We start from the raw sequence: 26,038 nt of genomic DNA on the forward strand, positions 1-26,038 counted from the left end.
GGAAGGAAGAAAAAATAATACAGATATTCCTCTCATGGGAATTTCAGGGCCAAGTGTAGCATGGCTAACTGTGACTAGAGAAGTCTGTGACATGTGGATGAAACTTAAAGCACTTAAATACTGTCAATATCCATTATTCTCAAATGGGGCCAGAAACAAACAAAAAAAAGTCTTCTAAAGGAGCAAAATCTCATGCTGCAGTCCTGTTCACCTGCCAGGGAAGTACTTTTAAACCCCCCGAAGTGATCAAGGTTTTCTCTTTAAAGAAGGATTCAGGATTCTTTCTGTCTTCCCCCCAGTCTATCAGTTGAGTCTAAAAGTCCATTGACAGAGGAGCTAGTCTAGCCCTTGAATTGTGATTCTTTTAGTCTGCTATCACACAAAGATTTATAGGTAACTTTGTGTTGTGTAAAGCTGCTTTGTTCCTGACAGGAAAGTGAACAATTTCTAATTTCACTGGAAAAACTGCCTGTAGTGTTTTTAATGTCTGTCCTCCTCATTTTTTTGTCTGCCGTGTCTCTTCCTCAGTGAACAATATAATTAAAATTCATAGTTTGACATCGGGATTTTGATTGTATAGTTAATTCTTCATCATGCCTGTCTCAGATTAATCAGGTTTGTCCAAGCTTGTGTCATCCACTAACAACGTGCTCTAAAGTTTTTTGGTTCATTTAGGGTTTGGGCTTTCTGCTGTTTTTTACCCCTTCCATCTAGTGGTAATCAAAGCTTTTAAATTACCTTATAATTCAGCATACCCAAGTAAGTTTGGTCAGCAGTCCTCTTTAATTAATGACATGCTTGCCAAGCACACAGAAGAATAACTCTGTATGGCTATTGAAAATAATTAGTATACACATTTATGTTGATTTAATCAGCAAAAAAGATACCTGTATTGTATTTCAGGAAGTGTCATCTGTTAAAAATATAATCGTTAGTTTTTCCTCTGTTTTTTCTGATTCAGAGGACTACAGTAACTGTAAGCATGTAGTGTTGAAGATGTGAGAATACCACTCATCTTAGAGGTGAGTGTAGTGTTCTCACTACTTGAACAGGTGAAAAGTAGTTACAAAACTATGCAGAGTTTGAGCTTATTCTTCACAAGACACAGTGCACAAGCGAAGTGCAAGGTCCTGCACATGGGTCAGGGCAATCCCAAGCACAAATACAGGCTGGGTGATTGGTAGCTTGAGAGCAGCCCTGTAGAGAAGGGCTTGAGGGTATTAGTGGATGGAAAACTGACTATGAGCCAGCAGTGTGTGCTCACAGCCTGGGAAGCAAACCGTATCCTGGCCTGCATCAAGAGAAATGTGGCCAGCAGCTTGAGGGAGGTGATTCTCCTCCTCTACTCCATTCTCCTGAGACTCCTGGACAAGCTTAGAGATAAAAAGAAAATTTACAGAAAGTGGAAGGATGGACAGGCAGATTGGGAAGAATATAAAGAAGTTGTCCAGGTAGCTAGGGATCAGGTTAGAAAGCAAAAGCCCAGAGAGAATTAAATCTAGCCTGGGACATCAAGGGGAATAAGAAAAGCTTTTTTTAGTCATGTAAATGATAAAAGGAAGGCTAGGGAAGATGTGGGCCCTCTCTGGAAGGGAACAGGAGAACTGGTCACAGAGGATACGGAGAAGGCTGAGGTTCTCAATGATTTCTTTGCCTGTCTCTACCAGCAAGGGCTTCAGCCACACTGCCCAAGACGTAGAAGCTGAATGTGGGGAGGACTGGGAGAAGGATAATCCACCCACTGTCAGTGAAGATCAGGTTCAAGAACATCTAAAGAACCTGAAGGTGTACAAGTCTATGGGGCCTGATGAGATCCATCCATGGATCCTGAAGGAATTGGCAGATGATGTTGCTAGGCCACTCTCCATCATATTTGAGAGGTCATGGCAGTCTGGTGAAGTGTCCACTGACTGGAAAAGGAGAAACATCACCCCCATTTTTAGAGAGGGGAAAAAGGAAGACTTGGGCAACTATAGGCCAGTCAGTCTTACCTCTGTGCCTGGCAATATCATGGAACAGATCCTCCTGAAGGCTCTGCTAGGGCACATGGATGATGTGGAGGTGATTGGTGGCAACCAACATGGCTTCACCAAGTGAAAATCCTGCCTGACAAATTTGGTGGCCTTTTATGATGAAGTGACAGCATCAATAGATAAGGGAAGAGCTACTGATGTCATTTACCTGGACTTGTGCAAGGCCTTTGACACTGTCCCGCATGACATCCTGGTCTCCAAGTTGGAAAGACATGGATTTGATGGATGGACCACTCGGTGGATAAGGAATTGGTTGGAAGGCCACACTCAAAGGGTTGCGGTCAATGGTTCAATGTCCAAGTGGAGAGTGGTGACAAGTCATGTCCCTCAAGGATCAGTACTGGGACCAGTACTGTCTAATGTTGGCGATATGGATAGTGGGATGGAGTGCACCCTCATCAAGTTTGCCGATGACACCAAGCTGTGTGGTGTGGGACATGCTGGAGGGAAGGGATGCCATCCGGAGGGACCTGGACAGGCTGGAGAGGTGGGCCAACCTCATGAAGTTTGCCAAGGCCAAGCGTAAGGTCCTGCACCTGGGCCAGCGCAATCCCAAGCACAGATACAGGCTGGGTAATGAGTGGATTGAGAACAGTTCTGGGGAGAAGGACTTGGGCATGTTGGTGGATGATAAGATCAACATGAGCCAACAGTGTGTGTTTGCAGCCCAAAAAGCCAACCAGATTCTGGGCTGCATCAAAAGAAGTGTGACCAGTAGGTCGAGGGAGGTGCTTCTGCCCCTCTACTCTGCCCTCGTGAGACCCCACCTGGAATACTGTGTCCAGCTCTGGAGCCCTCAACACAAGAAGGATATAGAACTGTTAGAACAAGTCCAGAGGAGGACTACCAAGATGATCAGAGGGCTGGAATACCTCTCCTATGAGGACAGGCTGAGAGAGTTGGGCTTGTTTAGCCTGGAAAAGAGAAGGCTCCGGGAAGACCTCATAGTGGCCTTCCAGTACCTGAAGGGCACCTACAAGAAGGCTGAGGAGGGACTTTTTACAAGGGACTGTAATGATAGGATGAGGGGTAATGGGTGGAAGCTGAGGGAGGGGAGGTTTAGATTAAATATAAGGAAGAAGTTTTTTACTGTGAGGGTGGTGAGGCACTGGAACAGGTTGCCCAAGGAGGCTGTGAATGCTCCATCCCTGGAAGTGTTCAGAGCCAGGTTGGATGGAGCCTTGAGCAACCTGATCTAGTGGGATGTGTCCCTGTCCATGGCAGGGGGGTTGGAGTTAGATGATCTTTAAGGTCCCTTCCAACCCAAACCATTCTATGAGTCTGTGATCTAAAAGAAGTGGGATCAAATCAAATGTTTTATTATGCAGTTAGGGTTTATTTTATTTCCTTATGGGTTGGTTTATTATTTGTAGCACACAGAGGGTACAGAGAGTGGAGACGTTACTCGCTCCAGCACTTCCAATCCCATAACTGTTTGTTTCTTTTTTCTTAGTTGCAAGACAGAAAATATTAAGTTAACTAAGATTCGTTTGCTTTCTTATGGGATGTAGTTTTTCTACAAATGTGTAAATAAAAAGCAAATGTTCAGACAGTTAAACTTCCGAAGTTGGACTCTGAAAGATACATGGTTACTGAAATTGTCCTTCAGTCTTAATTAAGTATCCTTTGATCTCATGATGATGTCTTATAATATAGTAATTTCATAATGGGAGCCTTTGGAGGGGCCAAGGTGTTCAAGCTGTAACTTTTTCAGTGTATAAGACGTGAACTATACGAGGAGGAGCTGTTGGATACTTTTCTCTGATTCACGGAGCGGCCTCACGCCTTGTCTGCCTTGCATAGCACAGCATCAGAGCACGTTGTGTCACAGTGTAGCCTGGCTCCCTGGGGGTAGCGACCTCTCCTTAGCTGTGAAGTCCTATTAAGAAAAGTTGCATTTTTACCTCTTTGTGAGCAAAAGCCGTGAAGAACAGATCATTGTATAAAGAGGGATTGTCAGCACCAGTATTCACAGCAGTTCTGCAGAAAAAGGTCCCAGCTTTGGAGTCTAAGTTGACAGAAGGATCTCCCTACGCTTGATGGAGAGAAGATGAATTTTTCAAACATACATCGGGCCTAAGCATTGTCTTCCTAGTTTGCTGTAGACAGTTGTACACAGAGCCTGCTCATTGATCTCATCTCTTGTCACTGTTACCTAGTTATTTTCAGGTATAATACTCTTGCAGGTATGATGCAGACTTGCTTGTGGGAACCAGAAGGCTGTTAGATCTCACAGTGCTTAATTTGCAGTTGTCTGTATCTTAGGCCTTTTGAACAAAGTCAGAGAGCCTTACCTGTTACTGCTCTGCCATTTAAAGCCAAAAGCAGTATCATGGTGGTGTGGGCTAACCTCAGTGGGCAGCTCAGCCCCACCCAGCCACTCTCTCAGTAACCCCCAGTGGGATGACAGGGAGAATCAGAAGGGTAAAAGTGAGAAAACTCATGGGTTGAGATAAAGACAGTTTAACAGGTAAAGCAAAAGCCGCATGCACAAGGAAAACAAAATAAGGAATTCAGTTACTATTTCCCATCAGCGGGCAGGTGTTCAGCCATCTCCAGGAAAACAGGGCTCCATCATGCGTAACGGTTACTTGGGAAGGCAAATGCCATCATTCCAAATGTCCCCCCTTCCTGGTATGGAATATCCCTTTTGACAGTTGGAGTCAGCTGCCCCAGCTGTGTCCCCTCCCAACTTCTTGTGCACCCCCAGCATACTTGCTGGTGGAATAGGGTGCAAAGAAGAAGGGCCTTCAACGCTGTGCAAGCACTGTGTAGCAGTAACTGAGATGTCATGGTGTTACCAGCAGTCTTTTCAGCACAAATACAAAATGACACCTTACAAGCTACTGTGAAGAAATTTAACTCTATCCCAGCCAAAACCACTACAGTATGTTTTAAAAACTTAGTGAGTGATCACACAGAACATGTTCCATATATTTTTAAGCATTTGTCAAAAGTTGCATGGGCTCAGTAATTGATCATATTAATTTTGTTGCCTGTACTCTTATATTCCAACTAACAAATCACTCCAGGAGAATGATGAGATGGTACACATATTCTGATTGCCTGAAGGATACTTTTATTTTTAATCATGACTCAGTTGCATTTCCATCTGGCAGAAAAATGCTTAGGAAAATTTACACATTTTCAAGCATGTCATGAGCTATAATAGGCATTTTAAATTTCTGAAGTCTGTATACTTTGAATTTAGACTTCATTGCTCATATTGAAGTTGTTCACATTGCAGTTTTTCCTCACTATCATATTTCTCAGACAACTCTTTGTTTTCAGCCTGTTGTTTAGTGTTCTTCTCATTGAGATGTACTACTTCAGTATGTATGTCTTCATCTGACTCTTCTGAAACAGGTTATGTACCTTCAATATCACTCTTCATTGGTGATATTTGAAATTCAGATACAGCTTGTTTACCTCGCAGTACTGGGCATTTCTAATAAATTGTGCCTTATTTGAAGGAAGATTACTGTTTTAGGCTATGGTGGCTTTAGTATCTTGCATCAAGTGGAATAATAAGTTACAATTTTTATGCAAAATCTGAGAATGTGATTTTAGAAGTTAGGGTGTTTAAAGTAATTCTGAAGATTACATTATTTTAATTTCCATGTAGTAGAAGAATGCAAGATTCAGGCAGGAAATCATGCTGGTCATTCACCTTGAGAGAGATAAGGAAAGAATGAAATACGTGTATTGTATTGGGGAGAAAGGATGGTGTTTGTCATATCATTACGTTCTACCTTGCAATAATATTACAACATCAAAATTATATACTTTAGAATATTAATGTACACATGATTATTTTAATGGATGGGATTTTGTTTTATATTACCACAAAATTTCAGCTTTTTGGCAATGTGAAACATTGTTACCTATTGTTTAAAATAACTGATAGGCTATTTAGAATACAAGATTAAGCTTTGTTCCTTTCTAACTGTTGGCAGAGAACTTTGTGAACCAGTGAGTGACATGTTATTTAACCTAAGTGTGCAGTATGATAAGGATGCTTTTCCTGTGGCAAACTATTCAAGTTTTGAGTGTCTTTCACCCTTTTGATATATTAAAAAAAACCCCACCCAACCTACAAAAAGGCCAAAAACAATCAAGAAGTTTGCTCTGGTGTTAACAATTTCGTAACACAAAAAAATCTAAATAAATTACCTTTTAAGGCTAATTATGAAGCAGTTTCTTGTATTCCTATTAATATTGTTACCTTGTTTATTCTCCAAACTCTTTAAAGCAAGGAAGCGTAACTGCACTATGTGAAAATATCGCCATTAGTAATGCTCTGTTGGTTAGCCTGAAGCGTGTTTTGTCCAAACAGCACAACTCAATCAATACTTTTCTTGCCTGAGAGATGAGGGAGTCTCTGTGGTGAGCCAGCCTCTGCATGCACTTATAAATGTTCCAAGATTGTTTCCGTGTTCAGTTGAATTCTGTGCTTCTGATGTTGGATAGAATGAGAACATTTACTGTTGTTGGATCCTGGTCATTGCCTGTGTATTTAGGGTTCATACTGTGCTTGTGAATTGACAAAAATAAAATAATCTGAAAAGATTGAACCAAATATGTCTTTGCGTGTAACTTCAAGGAGGAGGCATACTGTTAGCTGAAGATGTGTACCAGACCTCCTAAAACTGAGATTCTTTCAAATTTCAGGTTAACTTTCTCTGAATAGCAAACTGTTAGTCCCCTGAATAATTTGGTTATAATATTTTCTGTGGACCTTCAGCATCAGTTTTGCAGGTCAGCTTTGTGAGTAGAAAACTTGGGGTCTTGCTCCTGTGTGTCTACCGTGTTTTTGCTATGGCTGTACCTGACTGTGCACCACTTGCAAAAGCACTGCGAATTATCCTCAGCATGTTAAAAAAAAAACTGAGGCTGATACAGTTTTGCCTTCATAATGTGAGTCCCAAAAGATGGCATTTCACGTATCACCTTGCAGCAACTGTTTCACATGGGCAGGTCTAGGGAAAGAACTGCTGTTTCCCTGACTGTCAACCAAGATCCCTGCGATGCTCTTTGCAGGTGCTTGTCGCAGTTACGTGGTGAGGGCTAAGTTCTGCTTTACTCTTAAAATACAGGTTCACCTTCTTTATGAAAAATATTTTCTCCAGTTTTGCAACTTTTACTTTTTCTTCATAGAATGACTTGCAGGAAATTTGCTACTGTGATAATTAGTTGATCTGTGAGTTAATATTAGGGATTAGCATATGATTCTTTTTTGTTTCAAGTCATGATAATGAAAATCATTTTTTAAAGTGAAACTTTGAGCATATTGTATATCAGTTCTGTAATTTTAATCAAAATATTTAATAGCTGTTTTTTTTAAATGAAACTATTATATAAGCTAAAAGGAGCAGAGGTCAAAAACTGGCACTTTTAGTGACGTCATGATATTCAGGTGACAGTTCTCTCTTGCAGTCATTTGCATGTAATAGGTGAATTTTTTTTAATTATTTTTTAGAATATGTTTTTCTATGTATGATAAAGACAAACAAATATTAGTAATAACAGTTATTGAGGCTTTCTTTTAAGAGGCCTTTCATAAGGCACTCAAGTCTTGAAGTGGAGAAGAAGGTTAAGCATTAGTACAGTAAATAGCTATGAGGGTTTCTTATTGTTTTAAAAAAAAAAAAAAATCCCAGGACTGAAAGCTGTGTATCTTTTCAACTTGGTATGATGAAGAACATAAGCCAAAAAAATTATGCTGTTCGTGAACGGCCATTATGTTGGAACAATAATTATACTGTGTAAGTGAAACGTTGTTTTATATCACAGACTGAGGATATTACTTAAGATTTATTCATTCTGATACTTCTTAATTTAAATTAGTTCATTTAATACGCAGCTTTCTGCAGTGTGGATAACCCATTTTGTAGGGTAATTGTATTTCTTTTAGGTAGTTTTCTGTGTTGCTTGCTGAACATTTATTGAGATGGTGTACCACATTCTGGTTAGGATTTTTCAGAATTTATAATAAGAACTGTTGGATCTCTTCAGAAAATGCAGGAATCAGGCTGAATCAAGGTTAATGGGTGTTTATAGAAGGTAAAGCCTTCAGGTTAATACAGAAGGTGAATAGGTCACAGTATTCGAAAGCAGCTCTATTTGATTTTCAATTAGAGTCTAGAAGTGTAAGTTATACAACCAGGAATGAAACCCAGAGCTAGCTTTGTTTCATAACATTTGACTGTTCAGATTTTTGTTAATAATAAAAGATACACCAACAAAGATATGGATATCCTGTACATCCACTGTTAGTATTAGAAACAGTCATATTAAAACAGAATTAATTTTTGTATTCTACAGAGGAGCTTCATGGATTTTTTGGGTTTGTCCTGGCTGTATGAAATCTTTCATTGTGGTGAAAAGTAGTTGGTAAAGGGATTTTTTTTTATTATTATTAAAAGCCTCCATGAGCACACATTTGCACTGACAGACCATTTCTGAACTAGAATGTCCCTCATTTACTTTTCTTGGCAAATTAGGCCAGAAAGATTTTTGATAGATTTCACAGCTCTTTACATTTATTTTTTTATGTTTTTTTTTTTTATTTCTTAAATTGTACTGGACCCAACATCCTGAGTAGATGCAAGTTTGCTGTGAAATTTATATTTTTTACTCCTTTTCTTATTTTATTTTTTTAATGGTTACTCAGTTCTTATGGATCTGCACAATACTGTCCAACTGAGTCATTTATATTTCAGTGCATGGAAGTTTGTCGTGCTTAACTTGTGCTACTTACCTTTTGTTTTTTCCCCATAGGTATATTCGAATTGTTGGGACCCACAACACAGTGAACAAAGTTTTCCATATTGTGGCATTTGAATGCATGTTCACGAACAAAACCTTTACTCTGGAGAAAGGTCTGATAGGTAAGAGATACAACTGTTTTCCTTTTACATGAACTGTTGCAAACACTTACCTTTTAAGACTGATCATCACTGCACTCTTACTCCTGTTGCCACACAGGAATCTGTAACTTGAATTAGATGATGGCATAAGCGTAGAATTAGTTGGCTAGTCCTTGTGACTTCTTTGAAATTCCAGTTCTGTGAATTAATTAATGATGCTGCAGGAATGCTAAAGTTCAGATTAAATCAACTACTGCTGACAAAGCCACTGGTAACTGAGTCAGTCTGTGCTGCTAATCCGATGATTTTTTTTTTTTTTTTTTGCGTGTCATGGTGTCGTTGCTCTTGCTTCCCACTAGGTTAGCCTGAATTCTGTAACGAGAATGGAGTAACTAGAGGTATTTATTGCAGTGAAGATGGATTTGGGCATTTAGGGCCTCTTATACAGCCTAGTTTCAACTGCTGAAAGTAAACTCTCGTGTTGATTTTCCCCCAAAGAGTCATAGACACACTTAGCCATGGCAGAACATTATATTGGCTGCCCTTATTCTCAGAACACCACGTTGATGAAGCTCTGTGACCTCTGGAGCTCCAGACAGCTTATATAATACTGATTTAAGTACCTCTACATAGTATTGCATCACTTAAGGTAGAAATCCCCAACAGACCAACAATACTGAATGATAAGATGTGTCACAGTAAGATTTAATATAAATTTTTTTAATCATCCAAATGGGGATTTCTGTGCTTTCTTCTATATAAACTCATGTGAGTGAGATCCTGAAGTTCTTTGGAAAGAGTTTTGTGCACCTTTTAGTAGTTGCCTAGGTGGGATTTCCTACACTTTGTTACTTCTGGCATGAAGTTGAGAATTTCAGCAAAATTCTCAGAGTTCATGCTGGTTTTAAACATATATTTAAATTTTAAGTATGCCCCTGTGATAGATGGAAGGGAAAAAAGTTTTCAAAAAAGAATGAGAGGGAGGATTTTAATAAGATATATTTCTTCTAAATTTTTTTCTGAGAAAACTATATTTAGCTGTGAAAAACTGGGACCCAACTCCTTCAGCCCATTCCCTATGCTTTATATAAAGGCATTGCATGGTTACACCTGATTTTACATGGTTTGCTGTATAATTTCCTGATGGTGTTTTTAAACATAAAATAAGTAGCTTGACCAATCACACTTTACTGAATTTTGTTATATAGCCCCAAAGTGTACAAGCTGTCCCATGATACACATAGAAAGTTCTCCCTTTGTTTTAGGGAGTTTGCAAGTAGTATTGCAACTGCTATTGACAATAGAATAAGCAGTAAGGAAGAACTGTGTTTACTACCTTTAGTAAGCTAGTTAATGGAGAACCAAAATGTTTCAAGTTTGATAAAACCTTTGAGCTAAATTTCAAATTTAGCACTGCCAGCTATGAATTTTTAAGAACGTCATACAAAATCAGAGTTACTATGTGCAAAGAAGTGGTACATATACATACATGTTTTTGATTTAGGATTATCGGTCTTATTTAGCAAATACTTTATTTAGGACTTAACATAGGATTTCACAGAATCACAGAATTAACTAGGTTGGAAAGGACCTTGAAGATCATCTAGTCCAACCATTTACCTAACACTGACAGTTCCCATCTACACCATATCTCTCAGCGCTATGTCGACCCTACTCTTAAACACCTCCAGAGATGGGGACTCCACCACCTCCCTGGGCAATCCATTCCACTGCCTAATAACCCGTTCTGTAAAGAAATACTTCCTGACATCTAGTCTAAACCTTCCCTGGCGCAACTTGAGGCCATTCCCCGTTGTCCTATCACTTGTTACTTGGTTAAAGAGACTCATCCCCAGCTCTCTGCAACCTCCTTTCAGGTAGTTGTAGAGGGTGATGAGGTCTCCCCTCAGCCTCCTCTTCTCCAGACTAAACAGCCCCAGTTCCCTCAGCTGCTCCTCGTACGACATGTGCTCCAGACCCTTCACCAGCTTCGTTGCCCTTCTCTGGACACGCTTGAGTAATTCAATGTCCTTTTTGTAGTGAGGGGACCAAAACTGAACACAGTAATCGAGGTGTTAACTCAAAGATTGTTTGGTTGTAACAGTAGGCAAGGTAGTGAATCTGTGTATGTTTGTTTAAGTGTACTTGTACCGTAATTGACTTGTCTTTCAGGTACTCAGTGATATTTTGTGGTTTAGTGAGTGTTTTGGTGAGACAAACTATTCGATTTGTTTCAGCAATTCGTGAGTTTCAAAGATAATCTAGGGGATGGAGACTTTATATGGCTTTATTAAAATTTATTTGTTTATGAATTTTTTTTTATAGTTACAGAATCTTACAGGTAAATAGGGTTTGGAGTACATAATAGTAAGTATCCATTGTTGTTCATGGTGATCAGTGGAACTGATCATTCAGTGTGGGCCAGTCAAGCTGATGTACATGCAAGTAGTTTGAAGAGATCTACAATAAGTAGAGAGGCCTGTAGGGCTCTACAGCTTTTTATCTTGAAGGGATGGTAGTCAATACAATTAATAGAAAATTAAAAGAGTAAGAATTCAGCGAGTAGTTAATTGAAAGAGAAATGTGGACCAACTTCCAGTTGTAACTCAGACAACAACAGTTGGATACGTGGCCCTGCAGAATTTGTGGTGAGAAAGGGACAAATGGAAAGATTTTGGGATTAGTCGAGGGCAGTCCAGTTGTGAAATGGTGCAGGGGCACAATGGCTGTTCCACCAGAATTTATGGCCATCAATGTTACCTATTCAAAAATATTCTCAACAGCTTTGATCCAGTAAAGTGACCTTATATCCGTTTAGTGCTTTGCTTTATATACCTGTAATGGTTACTGTAAGGTAGCATGTTATCTGGCTCCCTTGATCAAGCAAACTGTCCCAGTTCCACTTCCATTAAAAAAATCTGTATGACTACCAATGGGGTAGTTGGCACAGATTTATTTTATTGCTCTAATAAGGATTTGTAATGTTTGTTTCTATTTCTGCAGTGACCAGATAGGGTAAAGTGAACTGAAAGCAGTTAGGAAAGCTCCATGAAATATATGAAAGTGCAGTAATCAGAGTAGGTTGCTTTTAAGCTTGAGTATAGAAGCTTTCATTCTCAACTCTTGAAAAGCAGCATTGGGTAGTCTGTTGGGTTCATTGTTTATGCTGTATGGTATTAAATCACAGCTGCTGTTTCTATAACCTGTTTTATTAAGAAAATGAAATGTTGGTCAGCCCCTGAAGGCCATATGGTCCTTTCAGACTGACTTTGTAACCCTTAGTCCTACCAAAACAACACTGAAGATAATATGCAAAGAGTTTTAAATCTCATTACAAAGAAACAAGGTCACTGAAGTATTTATTTAGGGATCTTATGTGGAGATTTAAGAGTAATTATTTATTTATTTTTAGTGAAACCTATTCAACTTGATCAGAAAACTGTATATACAAAGAGGGTAATTTATCAGATACATTACTACTGATACATAGTATCTATGTAATGGCTGTCACTGTAAAGTGAAGATTAGAAGGCTGATAAATAATAACAATGAAGTGCTGTTTCATGGTAACAGCAATTTTATGTTGCTGTGTTTTTGCGTACAAGGTTTTCATGACAAATTATTAACTTGGCATATTACATTTAAAAGTTAATAGTAAGATGGTTTATACAGTTACTTTAGAGAATACTGGATGAAGTACTGACATGACCCGTTTGTAATTGAGTAGCAGTTTTGAAGTAAAAGTAGCAGGAAATGCTCTTTCTAGCACTGTCTGGTGTTTTAGTGTTGGCTTACACTTTATAGGCATGTGAAATGAGATAAGTGACAAAATTCAGTCATATGAAATTATTCACTAACGCAGATGTTAGGGTTGAGATGTAATTTTTTTTCAGCATAGTATTATCTCTAAATGTGTAAGTTAACAGTTTTACAGATTAGATTCACAAGATTGATGTAACTGTTTAATTTAACAGGGATGTAAATATTTTTTAAATCTCAAAAGTATAGTGTTTGCTTTTAATGAATTTCCATTTCTGAAATTTTGAACCATCTTTAGTCATTAATATTTAATCTAGAATCCAAAACAAATGAAAATTTTCACAAGCAAGAGGCATACTCCTTTGGAGGCAGCAGTGGTATCCGGTATGATGTGACATTTTGTAAAAGCTTCCAGTGTGTCCAGTGGCAAGAAGCTACAACAGTGGGTAAGGGTCTGCTTCTATGCAATGCCTGTTTTGGTTTTTTTTTTCCACCTAAATATAGGAACCAATTTCTCTTTTCTGCCTCAAAGCGAGAAAATTGATAACCTCGCTTAGTCCTTTAATCAGTACTCAGTGCTGAGGGGCAGTCAAGGACTATGCAGGCATGTGGGTCTGACCAGCCTACCATCCTATTTTGAGCCTGGTTAAGGTCATAGGGAGTGCAATGTGGAAGGCTTTTATATGAAGTTGTGTTTATCTGTAGTCTGTCTCAGTCTATCAGACTATCTGGTAACTTGTACGCTACACACAAAAGGGAGAAAAGTGAATAATGACTGAAGAGCAGGAGATGGATATAAAACACTGGAATGTCCTTGGTCACCCTCTGGGGAATGCTGTTCAGTACGTATGAATCATTGTGAACCTTCATTTGTGTGCTCTTCAGTGCCTTAGGAGAACTTGTTTTCAAAAGGGGAAAATGAAATGAATAAATAATCATTCACTTTCTTTTACTCTCTGGCAGTTATTTAAAAAAAAAAAATGAAATATATAGCAGGAAAACCAGTCATATCAGTTTCCTAGTGTGTGGTTCAGTTTTGTAAAAGATTGCTCTATCTCTCTCCAAGGAAGCAATGAGAGATGCTATTTTTGTATCTAGTTCAATGTTAACTCCAGACAAAGCTATCGTGTTTTGTTTTTCTCTTTTTTTTAAAGATTAGCCTTCTTTCAAAACCATGCAGGCTTACCCAGCAATGTGAGTCAGCTCTGCTGCAACCATAGCCTTAGGAAATTAGGAAAATTTGAAGACAATCTAAATACTTCAGGGATTTTTTTTTCCCCCTCTTTCTACAGGAAAGGACAGCCACATGGTCAGTTTAGTTACTGCTACCTATTCTTCAACAGAGATTTGTTCATATGGTTCCAGTTACACTTTTTTTTTTCTTTTCTTCCTATTTCCAGTGCTGCAACGAAGGGTGCATACTTCATAGGGCTCTTCTGAAACAAGTGCTATTTCCGAAAGCCACCTTCAGGCAGAATGTTTAATGAATGAGCCCTGTAGCCATCCAGTTGGTTGGCAATTAAAAGTATGGCCAATTCTAATGGCTTGAATGCTTTTGTTCTAATTTATTGGATCAGAAATCACAAGCTATAGCAGATACCAACTGAAGAGTCAGCCTTCTCCTGAAGTTGCTCTAATCCAAACTGACAGTTGGACATAGACAAGTATTAGTGGGGTTTTCTTTTACAGCTAAATATGACTTGCAGAAAGCTTTTCACTAAAACAGGCATAAATGCTATTGATATTTGTTTGAAGTTGGTACTTCCTGAGTTCTTGATTGATTTCCTGATTCAAGATTCAAATGAAATATAGCAATGTCATCAGCAATTTTCAGCTCAAGAAAATAAGAAAGAGTATGTGGAAGAGGAGACAGGACTCTGTGACTGTACTTTTAATTAACTGAGAAGTCTGAAGACTTAATATTTTCTACCATCATGTAGCAAATAAACAAGTACTAAATCATATACTGAGTAATGACTAGCCTTAACAAATCTTTTGGCATGTGGAAAATAAAGCAAGCAAAACGCCCAACATCCTTTTACTTATTTAATACAATAAAGTCAAACCCTGGAATAATAATGACATCCCTAATTTATTTTTTTTTCTTTGCTCTCGGCTTTCTTTTTTCCAACGGTCGCTTTCCAGTGAGGAAACTTTTGTCAGCTCAGTAGATGTTCAGGTAGAGAAGGAATGCGATTTTACCATTTAAAAATGGGGTAATTGAAAGCTGAGTGTTTAACAGATGTCAGCATGAGGAAAAAAATCACTGCTTCGTATTAACTTAAAAACAAAAATTTATTTCTTCCAGTATAATTTCTTGTTTATAGTTTCTTCACAAAGTGATGGTTTTGTAAGTGTCTTCGGAGAATTTAGTAAAATGAACAGTTGTGTTGCAATGATGACACTGGCTGAGCACCTTTGACTCTGTTGCCTAGAGTGCAGTATAAGTATATTCAACAGTCCATAATGCTTTAAATTACTGCCTTCCTGTAAAGTAAAACTACTCAGTAGATCTGCTGTCTCTCTGCATGTTTATTTTAGTAATTGAATTAAGGTTCATTAATGGCTGGTTTTGTGAGCTGGTGCAGGAATCCACTCTGTTCTGTCCTTCCTGTGTTGCAAAGAGTTGTTTTTGAGGATATTTCTGTGATTCCCCACCCCCATGTTAGCCAATTGATTACAGTTAAGTTACAGTGGATGGACAGAAAGCAAAAGCTGACCTGTCCAGACTGGGAGATGAAAGGAAGTACTTTACATTCAGATATGGAAGCCAGTTAACAATGAATGCATTAATTTTTTTCTGAGTACTTCAGGAAGAAAAATTTTCTGTGGAAAATCAAGTATGCTAAAAATTAAGGGGGGGGGGGAAAGTTTAAAGGAGTGGTAAATAAACATGGCTGAGGCTACCACACACTCCTGGTACATTTTTCTCCTAGGGGATCTCTAAGGACAGTTGAATAACCTATCTGTCTTATCTTTAAATACAGCTAGTATAGATGGCCCTTAGGCCATGCCTTGAAAATTACAATCCTTTATAAAACTACTATTACTAGAATTAAATATATTCCCAAGCTGTTCATTGCTCCATACTGCAGCATAAGACCAGGAGACAAAAGACAGTTTTAGAAAATGTTTTGGTGCTGTCCTGTAGCCTCAGTCATCTTCTTTTGTTTGCTTCCAGAATGTGTATGCTTTGCTAACGCACATCTTCTCTGCTCCATAAAAGCAAATCAGATTTGTCAGAGCAAAACTGCTGTATGAACAGTGGAAGAAAAGAATTTCCGTATTTGTAATCCCCTCTTTTGTTTTCTCTTGCAACATTGGTTACTGTAAAAGCTGGATAGCTGGTGGATTAAAAAAAAAAAAAAAAAAAAAAAAAAAAAAACCCAAAACAAATAAAAAAATCCCAAACAAAAATAGAAACAAGACTGTTGGTTTTGGCAGTATGTTTTTGTAAACAAGTGACCTAAATTGAAGCATAAATTCTAACAGGGAGAAAGGAAGATAACCAGAAGACTTGCAAATACAGCACAGAGCAGAGTCCCCACCAGATGGTTTTTTTAATAAATTTATCAAGCGGATATAAAAGATGATAATGAACATTCAAAATAGGGAGTGGCAGACTCCTCTAGAGAGAAGGAACAGTATGGCACCTTCTGCACACTGCAATTAGTTAGAATCACTTTCTAATTAACCGTTGTAGGGAAGACCACAGAATTATATTAGAAACAAACTAAGACAGTTTCTGTGTGGTTGTTACGGAGTTTGACTAATCAGGGTAACATCTTCTTAGGAGGTCACGGATTAGTGCAGAAATCTAAAAGTAAGAAGGAGCGGGATGATGTTCAGAGGGCATGCAGGTAAAATATTGGATGAACTGAGCTATACTGTATTCAATTAATGCCTTACATAGCTCAGAGGGTGTTCAGAATATGCCGCAGAGCCTCAGCATGAACACTGATCTTCAGACTTTATCTTTTACTTGTTTTTCTTAACCAAGATCTTAGTAGCTTCCTCCTACAAAAAGCAGCGGTATATAGCAGATGCTTTAATGCCTATATAAAATAGATATTCAAAGAAGTTTCCTTACTGCCAGGGAAGAGGGGAGGAAAAGAAGGCCAAGGAAAACTTTATTTTGATGCCAGTACTCTTAGTTTGCGTTGTTAGTCTTTGCTTTATTCAGATTATTCCCAGTGAAGTACTTCTAATGTCTACGACCTGCTCCCCCATAAGAATCTGGGAATTTCTGGATGTCCCTTTTCAGTAATAGGGAATCAGGAGGTTTCTAGAATAATAATATGGTGGGTTTAGTAATTTTTTATGAGCAAACAGAGATGATAGTACATTTGATAATGCAGTAGATTTTTTCAGAAACCATTGCTTTTCCACTGCCTTGGATTATTACTTGGTAACGAGCTTGCACTTTTCTCCCCTGTGTGCTTTATGGTGTGTTGGTTGGTTGGTGGTTTTCTTAAGATTATGCTCCTGACACCACTAGCACACTTAAAACACAGAATCCTAGCTCTTCATGGAAAATTATCGCTTTTTTGGGTGCTAGAGACTCTTACAGTTAGCTCTGAAGTTTCACATAGGTATATTTCAGCCATTTTCAGATGTTTCAGTATTTCAAATAAATATTTTACAGACAACTCTTAAAAGTATGTACTTAAGTTATCAGTGTTCAGTGGGCTTAAAATGACACATTTGCATCTGTACTATACATCACTTGTGTTGTGAAAATTCAGGTAGTGTTGGTTTTAAGTGTCATGTATTTCTAATTTTTTTGTGTGCCATTCTTGTTTTGGCTTGTTTGGTGTTCCTATTCTGATTTTCAAAAATGTCTGGTATGAGATATTGTGAATTTGGAAATTTTGTTAAATTGATCGTTGTCATTCAGATAATTTTTGGTAAATAATTTTTTTTCTCTCTCTTTAAATTTTATTACCACACTGATTGGTTGGTCTTTATTAGAAGTTGACACACAAAATCTTAGCTTTTTTTTAATACAGTCTGTGCTGGAAGAATTTTTGTTATAATTTAGATAAAACAATCCATGCTTTTAATACTTTCCCCCAAAAAACAAAGGCTAAACAGGCAACCTTGATTTTTACATGTTCAGAGAGCATAATTTTTCAGCCTTGTTAATATTAATTTTTTCATTGAGAGAGTTTGAAAAGTTGAGGAGGTTAGCTAAAAATTGAGCTTTTTAGGAAAGTACTGGACCTGACTGGGGCATCTTAACTAGCTTTTTTTTAATGTTCATCTTGCTGGAAGGTGACATTCAGAAAGCTTGGGATTCAATTACAAACAGAAAGTACCATACTTGATTGAATGTTAACAGAGGGAAACAGTAGGTAATTTAAAAAATAAGCATTGAAGCACTTGTAAAACAGTTCTGGAAAAGTACTCCATGCATAAGAAAGTACACCTCTTTCTTACAGCATGCTCCCAGAGGAGCTGCTGTTGTCTTGATCTTTGATGAATTTGCTGAAATTATGTCAAGGAAGAGCATTCCTCTTCTTGGAAAGTTTTCTAGAAGCCAACATTAAACTTACGTCCTTTGCTAAAGAATAACAACTCCCAACACTGCACTTTATTGCCAAATATATAATGTTCGCCTGCTTCTAAAAATGCCTAGTAAAGGGTTATATTATCCTTTATTTAGTTCAGTTTATAAACAGCAGTTCCCAGGCTAGAGCATTCAGTTTTGGATGTACCGGGGAGAAGATGATGCTGACATATGGACCCACTGATTGCAAGAGGGGTTGTAGAGGTGAAAGAGTTCATTATAGATGTTGCAGCACAAGGTAGCAGTTTAGCACTGGTCTGTGCAATTAGAATCGTAATCTTACGCTTTTTAACTGAAACTCCCTTCGTCTTGTCATGGTTTTCCCATGAATGCTTTTAGTAATTTGAAAAACTCTTTGAGTTCCCTAACTTGCTCATTTTCCCTGTAATATTCAAATAACTGCATATAAGGTGAATGAAAGAAGGCAAATTTGATATTCTGTAGTAATACCTTTGACTTTTCTTTGGCATAGCAGGCTACTGCATGCTGGCATTTTTTGTGGCTGTGTATAGGATAGAAAAAAAGAATTATCCAGCAAAGATCTTTGATGAAACTAATGGGGGGGAAGTGCTGTGTAATTTTATCACTATCTCCTGGAGGAAAATAATTATCCTGTGTTTGGGCCTTTTTTCAAAAGGATGGATTCAAAGGAGTTTCATTTCTTTTGCTATTGGGATATTATAATTTCTTTTTTGTGGCAGTCAGTCATACCTTTTTCCTGTCTCTTGACTGAATGAGAAATACTTCTGTGCTTGCTGTTCCATTTGTGTGGCAGACCTATTGGTCTCTCCTTCCTTCTTGTAGTCCAGTACTTGTATTGAAGGATTTTGTAGGTATTAAAAAGCATTTTCATTTTCTAAATTCTGGGGTGCAATTTCTGATCACAGTCAGACTGTCAGAACTACCAACAGGTACACAACAGGTACATGCTGAGAATAGCCTCCTGAGCTGTGAGACTTCAAGCCCTTGTTTCGAAGACTTTGAGTCCTGGCTTCCCACAGTCCACATCAGTGCTTTAAACTATCTCCTACTTACTTCTTTATCTCTATCTCTCTTTTCTTTTGTTTTCTTTTTTCTTCTTTTTGGGGGGTGAGGGAGGTTTCATCATGAAAACAGGAAGAAATTGTTTGAAAATTTCAAAAGTTCTGCTGGACAAGATTTTTTTTCCCCAATTGTATTAAGAGTTCTTTCATGTCACCAAGACAGAAATCCATCTGTTAATTTGCAAAGCTATTCTGGCATGAATGCTATAAAAATTATCTGTACCACTTGATTCTGCTTCATAGTTCATATTAAATAACAGTTAAATTTCCTTGTGTTGATCATACTTTAATCTTTTTTCTTTTTTTCCAAATTCTTTGCTAGAAATAAAGACCATTGCTATCTGAACTGTTTTCTATCTACATGTCTGTCATCTTGGTGTTTTTAATTCACAGTTCCCACTGAAAATGTTGCAACAATTGCAGACTGTGCCAGTGTGATTGAGGGTGTAAGTCGCAGTCGCAATGCCTTACTGAATGGAGACACAAAAAACTATGATTGGGATTCTGGGTACACATGCCATCAGCTTGGAAGCGGAGCTATTGTAGTACAGCTAGCACAGCCCTACATGATTGGATCAATACGGTAAGAGGGTTTATTTTTCTCTAAATTAAGGGCGACAATGAAACTTTTGCTAAGCACAGTTATTTTCTTTAGAATATATGACATTTGGAAACGATGGTAATTAGAGGACTAGTTTAGGAGTTGTCATTTGCCTTCTTACTTCAGTATAATGGGCATGTTAAAAATTAAATGTGTGAATTATATGTCGAGATACAGTAGTGCAATTCCAGAAGATATTACATTTCAGAAGCATAATAATAGTAATAGTCAAATTGTAAGATTAAACGTATGTACTTACATTAAAATAGAAATTTAATTGCAGCTTCACTTGTGGTCAAAGTAGGTGCAGTTCCTCATATCCACCTCATTGTGAAAACAGAAACATTTATTGAAGAAAGCCATCATCTCAAGTCAGCCAGGTTTCCTATTCACTATACAATTAGTACCAGTTCTTATTTGAACTTGAGTGTATAATAAGGGTACAGTAACCTGAATATTTCTTTACAGTGTTGGATTAATGAATGTGTTTTAGATCTGAATTGAAGTTCATTGGGCTATTTCTACAGTGAATGTCTGTATACATATGAAGAACAAACTTTTGGCTAGTGTAGAAACTTTGGAAATAGATTGGAAAGCAGGATTGTTCACAGGTGAAGACAAAAATATTCTTGCCAGCTTCAGATTCTCTGTCTGTAAATGGCTTTTGTTTCATAAAATCAGACATACTTGCCTTAATGGCTTCCTGTTCTTCATAAATTTAGAATATGTTGTCAGGGACTTAATTTGTATTTTTTGTGACAATGAAAAAAAAAAATAAAGGTTTCTGAGGTTAGAGTACCAGGGAGCAAAAGTTGAATTCCCAAGTGAGGTACTGGCTTGCAACAGAGACTGTGTACATAGGTACATAACTGCCCATTTCTGTTTTGTGTGTTTTGGTTTTGGCTTGTGGCATTGTTATGATGGTTATAAAACTTTGAAGATAAAGTATAAAATCAGACACCCAGGCAAATCTCTTACCTAACAAAAGTACTGTTTGGTCTGTATACTAGCTATAGGTGTTACGCGTAATATGTCTGGCATTTTTCTCACTGTGTGAAACAAGTTGAATAAATATAGTTGGCAGCTTTCCACACTCAATATTTTATGCATTTGAGTTTGGTATTTTTAATGTTCAGTTAAATATTGCATCTCAAGAAGAAAACCAGGAAGACACAGTACTCAGATTTCTTAAAAGAGGTAATTGAAAATGTAATTACATAATTTTCATGCCACTTTAAACTTAAGTAGCAGCAGAAGCTTTGGCCACATGAAGGAGTAAGAGAAGAATATTAACTAAAATGCAGAGTTTCTCAATTCATAGTCTCTGTCTTCCTATCTTACCATTTTCTGTTGTCCTTCAATTGGTGAATCATACCATCTTTTCAAGTCAGTGCAAAAAATTGACTTTCCTGTATTAAATACTCTGCTATTGTTTATTCTAGAACAGAATATTTTTAGTAAGTCTCATTATTAAATAGTGTGTTATATGAACTAGACTTTTCGTTGCCAAGAAATTATAATTGTATAATCAGCATGTGTGTAGAGCAAACTTTAAAAAACCCAACACCAAACATAATGTAATTTAAAACTAATAGCATTTAGTGGTTTATATGGTATTGCATTGTACAGATATAGGGTCAGAATTTCGTCTTTCTTTGTCAGCTTTCCTTCATACATAGTACAAACAAGATGAATAGCTTGCCTTAAAAACCAACAATAATAAACATTGTCATCTAGGGTATCTTCTGACAGAGGAGACTACCTGCATTGCCTAGAGACAGAAATGCTAGCACTATGTCATCTTTTCCTTTTTATGTTCTGCCTAGAAGAACAAGTGCTTTGAGTTGCAGCCACGTCTGTTGCAGATCGTAGACAGTGAAGGGAAAGATGTCCCTTTGAGCGAGGAAGTGAGGTTTCAGTGTGTTGCAACTACAGCTTTGGCAAGGGTCTAGAGCATGTCCTGTACTGTGCAATGCTAAAGATGGTGACAGTGGTCTCTTTATTTAGCACCAGGCAATCTGTGACTGGTACACATATCAAATTACATATAAGCATAGATTAGAGCAAAAAGTCTTAATATTTCATCTTGATGAAAGCAAGAGATCTTTTTGATCAGAACGTCTTCCAGAATTGATTGAACTGTGTTCATTGCCTGTTTTCCCGCTGTTTGCTTGCTTGAAAACTCCCTTGATCTCACCCTCCCACCCAATAGAAAAAAATTCCAGGAGCATTTTCTTTAGGTTGGCTGTACACTGTGACTGCAGAATGACATGAATGGCTCTACCCCCAGAAACTGAGTTATTAGACCTGTAGGCTTGGATTCTAAATGAATAATTAGGAATTAAAGTATGTATCTTTTAAGTTCAGAGACATGTATGTGCCCCTGAATAGATTTGTATCAGAGAGAGTAAATGTATGAGCCCTTGAAAAAAGGGTAGTAGCTGCTTTTAGTCTATAGAAATCGGAATACCGCTGGAGAGAGCCTCCAAGTCAGGACATGTTACCGTGGCAACTAAATTCTGAGTATGAAAAAAGCAGACGAACTCTTGGTACTGGAATATGCATTAGAAATCCATAGAGAGCTTAATGTTTCAGGAGTATATCTTGTATGCCTGCTTTCTGCAAAAGTCATCCCATTGTCTTAGAATCATTCAGTTTGGAAGGGACTTGAAGGCATCTAGCGAGCCTGTTCCTCAAAGGAAGGTCAGCTATCAAGACCATCTTACTCAAGGCTTTATGCACTCAGGTTTTAAAAACCTCCAAGGAAAGAAATTCCACAACTTCTCTTGTAGCCTGTTCTAGTGTTTAATTATTCTCAGAGTATACTACTTTTTTCATGTGGTTCCTGTTTTTCTATGCCTCTAGGCCATGTGGAATGTCATGTTTTAAATTTAGAGCACTGTCTTTTGTTTCTCCTGTTGTGCACATCAGTGAAGAGCCTGGCTCAGTCTTTTTGTTAACCTGCTCTCCGTATTGAAAAGTGGTGTTAGGTTCCTCCATGACCCCAAGCCTTCTTAGGCTAACCAAGGCAATTGCCTCACCCTCTTGCACAGTGCATGTGCTCCAACCTCCTGACCATCTGGATGGTCCTCTGCTGGACTTGCTCAGATCTATCAGTGTTGTATTTGGGTCCACAATGAGATGCAGTATGCTGGGTATGATCTAACAAGTGTCAAATAAAGGCAGATTTCTTCCCCTTGTTCTGCTGGCTCAGTTCCTGCTGCCACAGCTCTGTGTGCTACTAGCCTTCGTTGCTGAGAAGGCACACAGGCAACTAATGGCATTTTCTGGTCAATATGATGCCCTTGTCTTTTTTAGCACAGACAGACAGACTCTAGCATTTACCACTGCAGTGGATTAGTCTGGATGAGGTACAGGATTTTGGTTTTGATCATGTTGAATTTTGTGAGATTCTTTTTTGCCCATGCCCTTAGTCTTCCCAGAGGCTGGCAATCAGTCCTTCTGGAATGGCAGCCGTACGCTCAAGTGTATCGATTGCATCCCACAGTTTGATGTCATCTGCAAGCTTGATAATGACTGATTCCATCTCCTTGTCCAGGTCATTGATAAAATATTAAACAGGATACGTCCCAGAATAGGCTCTGGAGGGAACTCCTCTGGCATACGGTCCCTGGGTGGATGATGAACTGTTAACCACTACCTTTTGAACTAAACAATCTAGCTAATTTTTACCCGTGTTGTAGTCTACCCATCTAAACTGTAGCATCCCCACGTGGATACAGGGATGCTGTGGGAGACTGTGTTGAAACCTTGTTAATATTAAATACTTCTTCAGGTATTTGTATATAAATTTGGGGCTCTTGAATTCCATGTCAAAATTTACTCAGAAATTCTGAAACAGATGTAGTGATAGTCTGTGCTCAATAGTATTTTCTAATAGAAAAGACCTAGAAAACATGGGGGTTGGACGGGATGACCTTTAAAGGTCTCTTGCAACTCAAACTATTCTATGATTTTATTTTAAAATAATTGTAACTAAGTATTGTCTTTTAGATTACAGAAATGAAAACATTTTTTGATTTCAGAGATTTATTCTTTTATTAAGAATCCTACTTGGAACAGCTTACAAGATACTTGGAACAGTTAACAGAGAAAATGTTATTTTAAGTAGCTTTTCCACATTGTTGCCTGTCTGGACAGGAAATTACCTTGCTATTTTTTCCTCTCTGAAAAGGCCCTTATCAATGACTGAAAAACTATTATATTTAATTAGGAACAGAAAGACAGCAATTGGTGTGTTTAATGTAGTAAACATAATTTAACTTTTAAATGGCTAAAACTTTAATATTGAAAAGGCTGCCATATCACGATAGCTCTCTGTCTAACCCTCACTGCATTTATCTGGAATAGAAATCTAATACTATTATGCCACAGTCTTTGGCTGATAACTTCATAGGGTGTTTTTTTTCCTACGAATTAAAAAAAAATTTAAAAATAAAAAAATAAACAAGCCAAATCAAAAACAAAAGATACAACAGGATTTGTTATAGTCTATGTGGTAGAGGGATACATAATACTTCTGTACCATAGTGGTTTTCATGTTACAATAAATAGAAATATTTTGCATCTTTGTAAAAGTAGATTAAACTGGAATAAATGGTTTATCTATTTGAAGACTTCATTACTAATCTGAATCCATGATAGCCAACTGTTTTGCTTTTCATATTCAGAGTAATTCTTAACTTACCAGATGATATCAATTAGCTTTAATGTGTTTTCTGTTTGCTTATACCATATACATCTCTTATGCTTTCTAATTTTCCATAACATTTCTGCTTACAAAGTTTTTCTTTCTTTGCTGCTCATTTTCTGTGCTTGCCTGACTTGAGAGTGAAATTGTAACTCAGAATAAATGATCATATAAGCACACAGCAAATATTCAGGAATTTTGTCTCCTTTGTAGGATCCTGAAGAAAGATTGGTTTCTTGCAAGATAACTACTGAAACATAAATATCCACAGAAAATTAAAGAGGATTATAGACAACCAGAGGCAAAAATGCAAAGACAATTATATAAAAAAAACTCTTTCCGTATGGTTTTGGGTTTTCTTTCTTTTTCCCCATCTTTCAACAAGTTTCACTATGTCATGTTTTAATTTCTGTCTTTTGGGCTTCTATAAGTATGCAAGTAGTTTATGAAGATGGTATTATCAAATATTTATACTGTATGTGGTAACTACTACATAGTATTTGGGAAGCAGGTATCATTCTGTTAGATGCACGGCTATTATTGTTTGGTATTCTGCTAACACCGTGAGTATATGTAGTTGTACAGCAGTCTGAACTAAACAGTGACAGTCTTTTTTACAGAAATCTTAAGCATAAAAAGCAAGCAAAGACAGCCCAAAGTGCTTGTATAAATTTAGAATGATCAATCATAGGGCAACATATGACATTTAAGGAAATACTGTTAAGAAAAGTACTGTGGTGTCTTTTGATGTAACAGGTACCCAATATAATCACTTTCCCACACCTGTAATATGAAATCTGATTTATATTTGAAAAGTTCTCTTTATAAAATGAGGCATTGTGAACATGTGTTATAAATAACACTACCATATTAATGATTAACTGACTTAGACTTTAGATACCCAAAGAAGTGGCGTATTAGAAATGTGTTTAAATCTCATGATGTTGCAGGGAGCAAGCTGGATAAAGCTTCGGTCTGTTTTTCCTTCTGAATCCTGAGGGCAAGATTTACTAACAAAAGCTAATTTAGCTTTTTATTCTAATATGGAAAGTTCCAGGAACATGCGCAATTTTGCTATAAAGAGATGCATTTCCAATTAGTATAGTTCTGACTTTTCAAGTGGAATATTCTTCTTCCTGTCAATTAATATCCATCTTAGCAAAACAAAAGTTTAGCCTGGTAGTTTGCCTGAAATGTGTTTCAAAGGCTACTGTACCTGACATAAAAAGTGGCCCTTGTGCTCAGTGTGCACTGGTGAATATTCATGTAATCACCTCAGAGTTTTTCACTACTTATCCAGAAAGACATTGCATGCAGAATAAATTCCAAATAGGTTCTGACATCAGTCTTGTTCCCCAATCTCTCCTAAAAAAGCTGCTGCAGGGAGGTGAAGAAAGAACTTTTTATTTTCTTTCACAAGTCCCAAAGAAACAAAAATCTACATTTAGCATTC

At 37.5% G+C, this 26,038-nt stretch overlaps 1 protein-coding gene across 2 annotated transcripts in view; it reads left to right on the forward strand.

Annotated features, from left to right (window-relative positions):
* The window catches only part of BTBD9 (BTB domain containing 9), a 135,771-nt gene that overhangs the window by 73,059 nt on the left and 36,674 nt on the right, over window positions 1-26,038 (forward strand). The window contains exons 8-9 of one of the 2 annotated variants that reach the window (XM_074818129.1): window positions 8,814-8,923; window positions 19,667-19,856. In XM_074818129.1, the coding sequence (XP_074674230.1) occupies window positions 8,814-8,923; window positions 19,667-19,856 (300 nt within the window). Of the gene's footprint in view, window positions 1-1,667; window positions 2,151-8,813; window positions 8,924-19,666; window positions 19,857-26,038 lie in introns of those variants that run through there. The other variant, XM_074818130.1, reaches the window with a different exon arrangement.

This window comes from Strix aluco, chromosome 3 (assembly GCF_031877795.1).
Source record: "Strix aluco isolate bStrAlu1 chromosome 3, bStrAlu1.hap1, whole genome shotgun sequence".
NCBI lineage: Eukaryota > Metazoa > Chordata > Aves > Strigiformes > Strigidae > Strix > Strix aluco.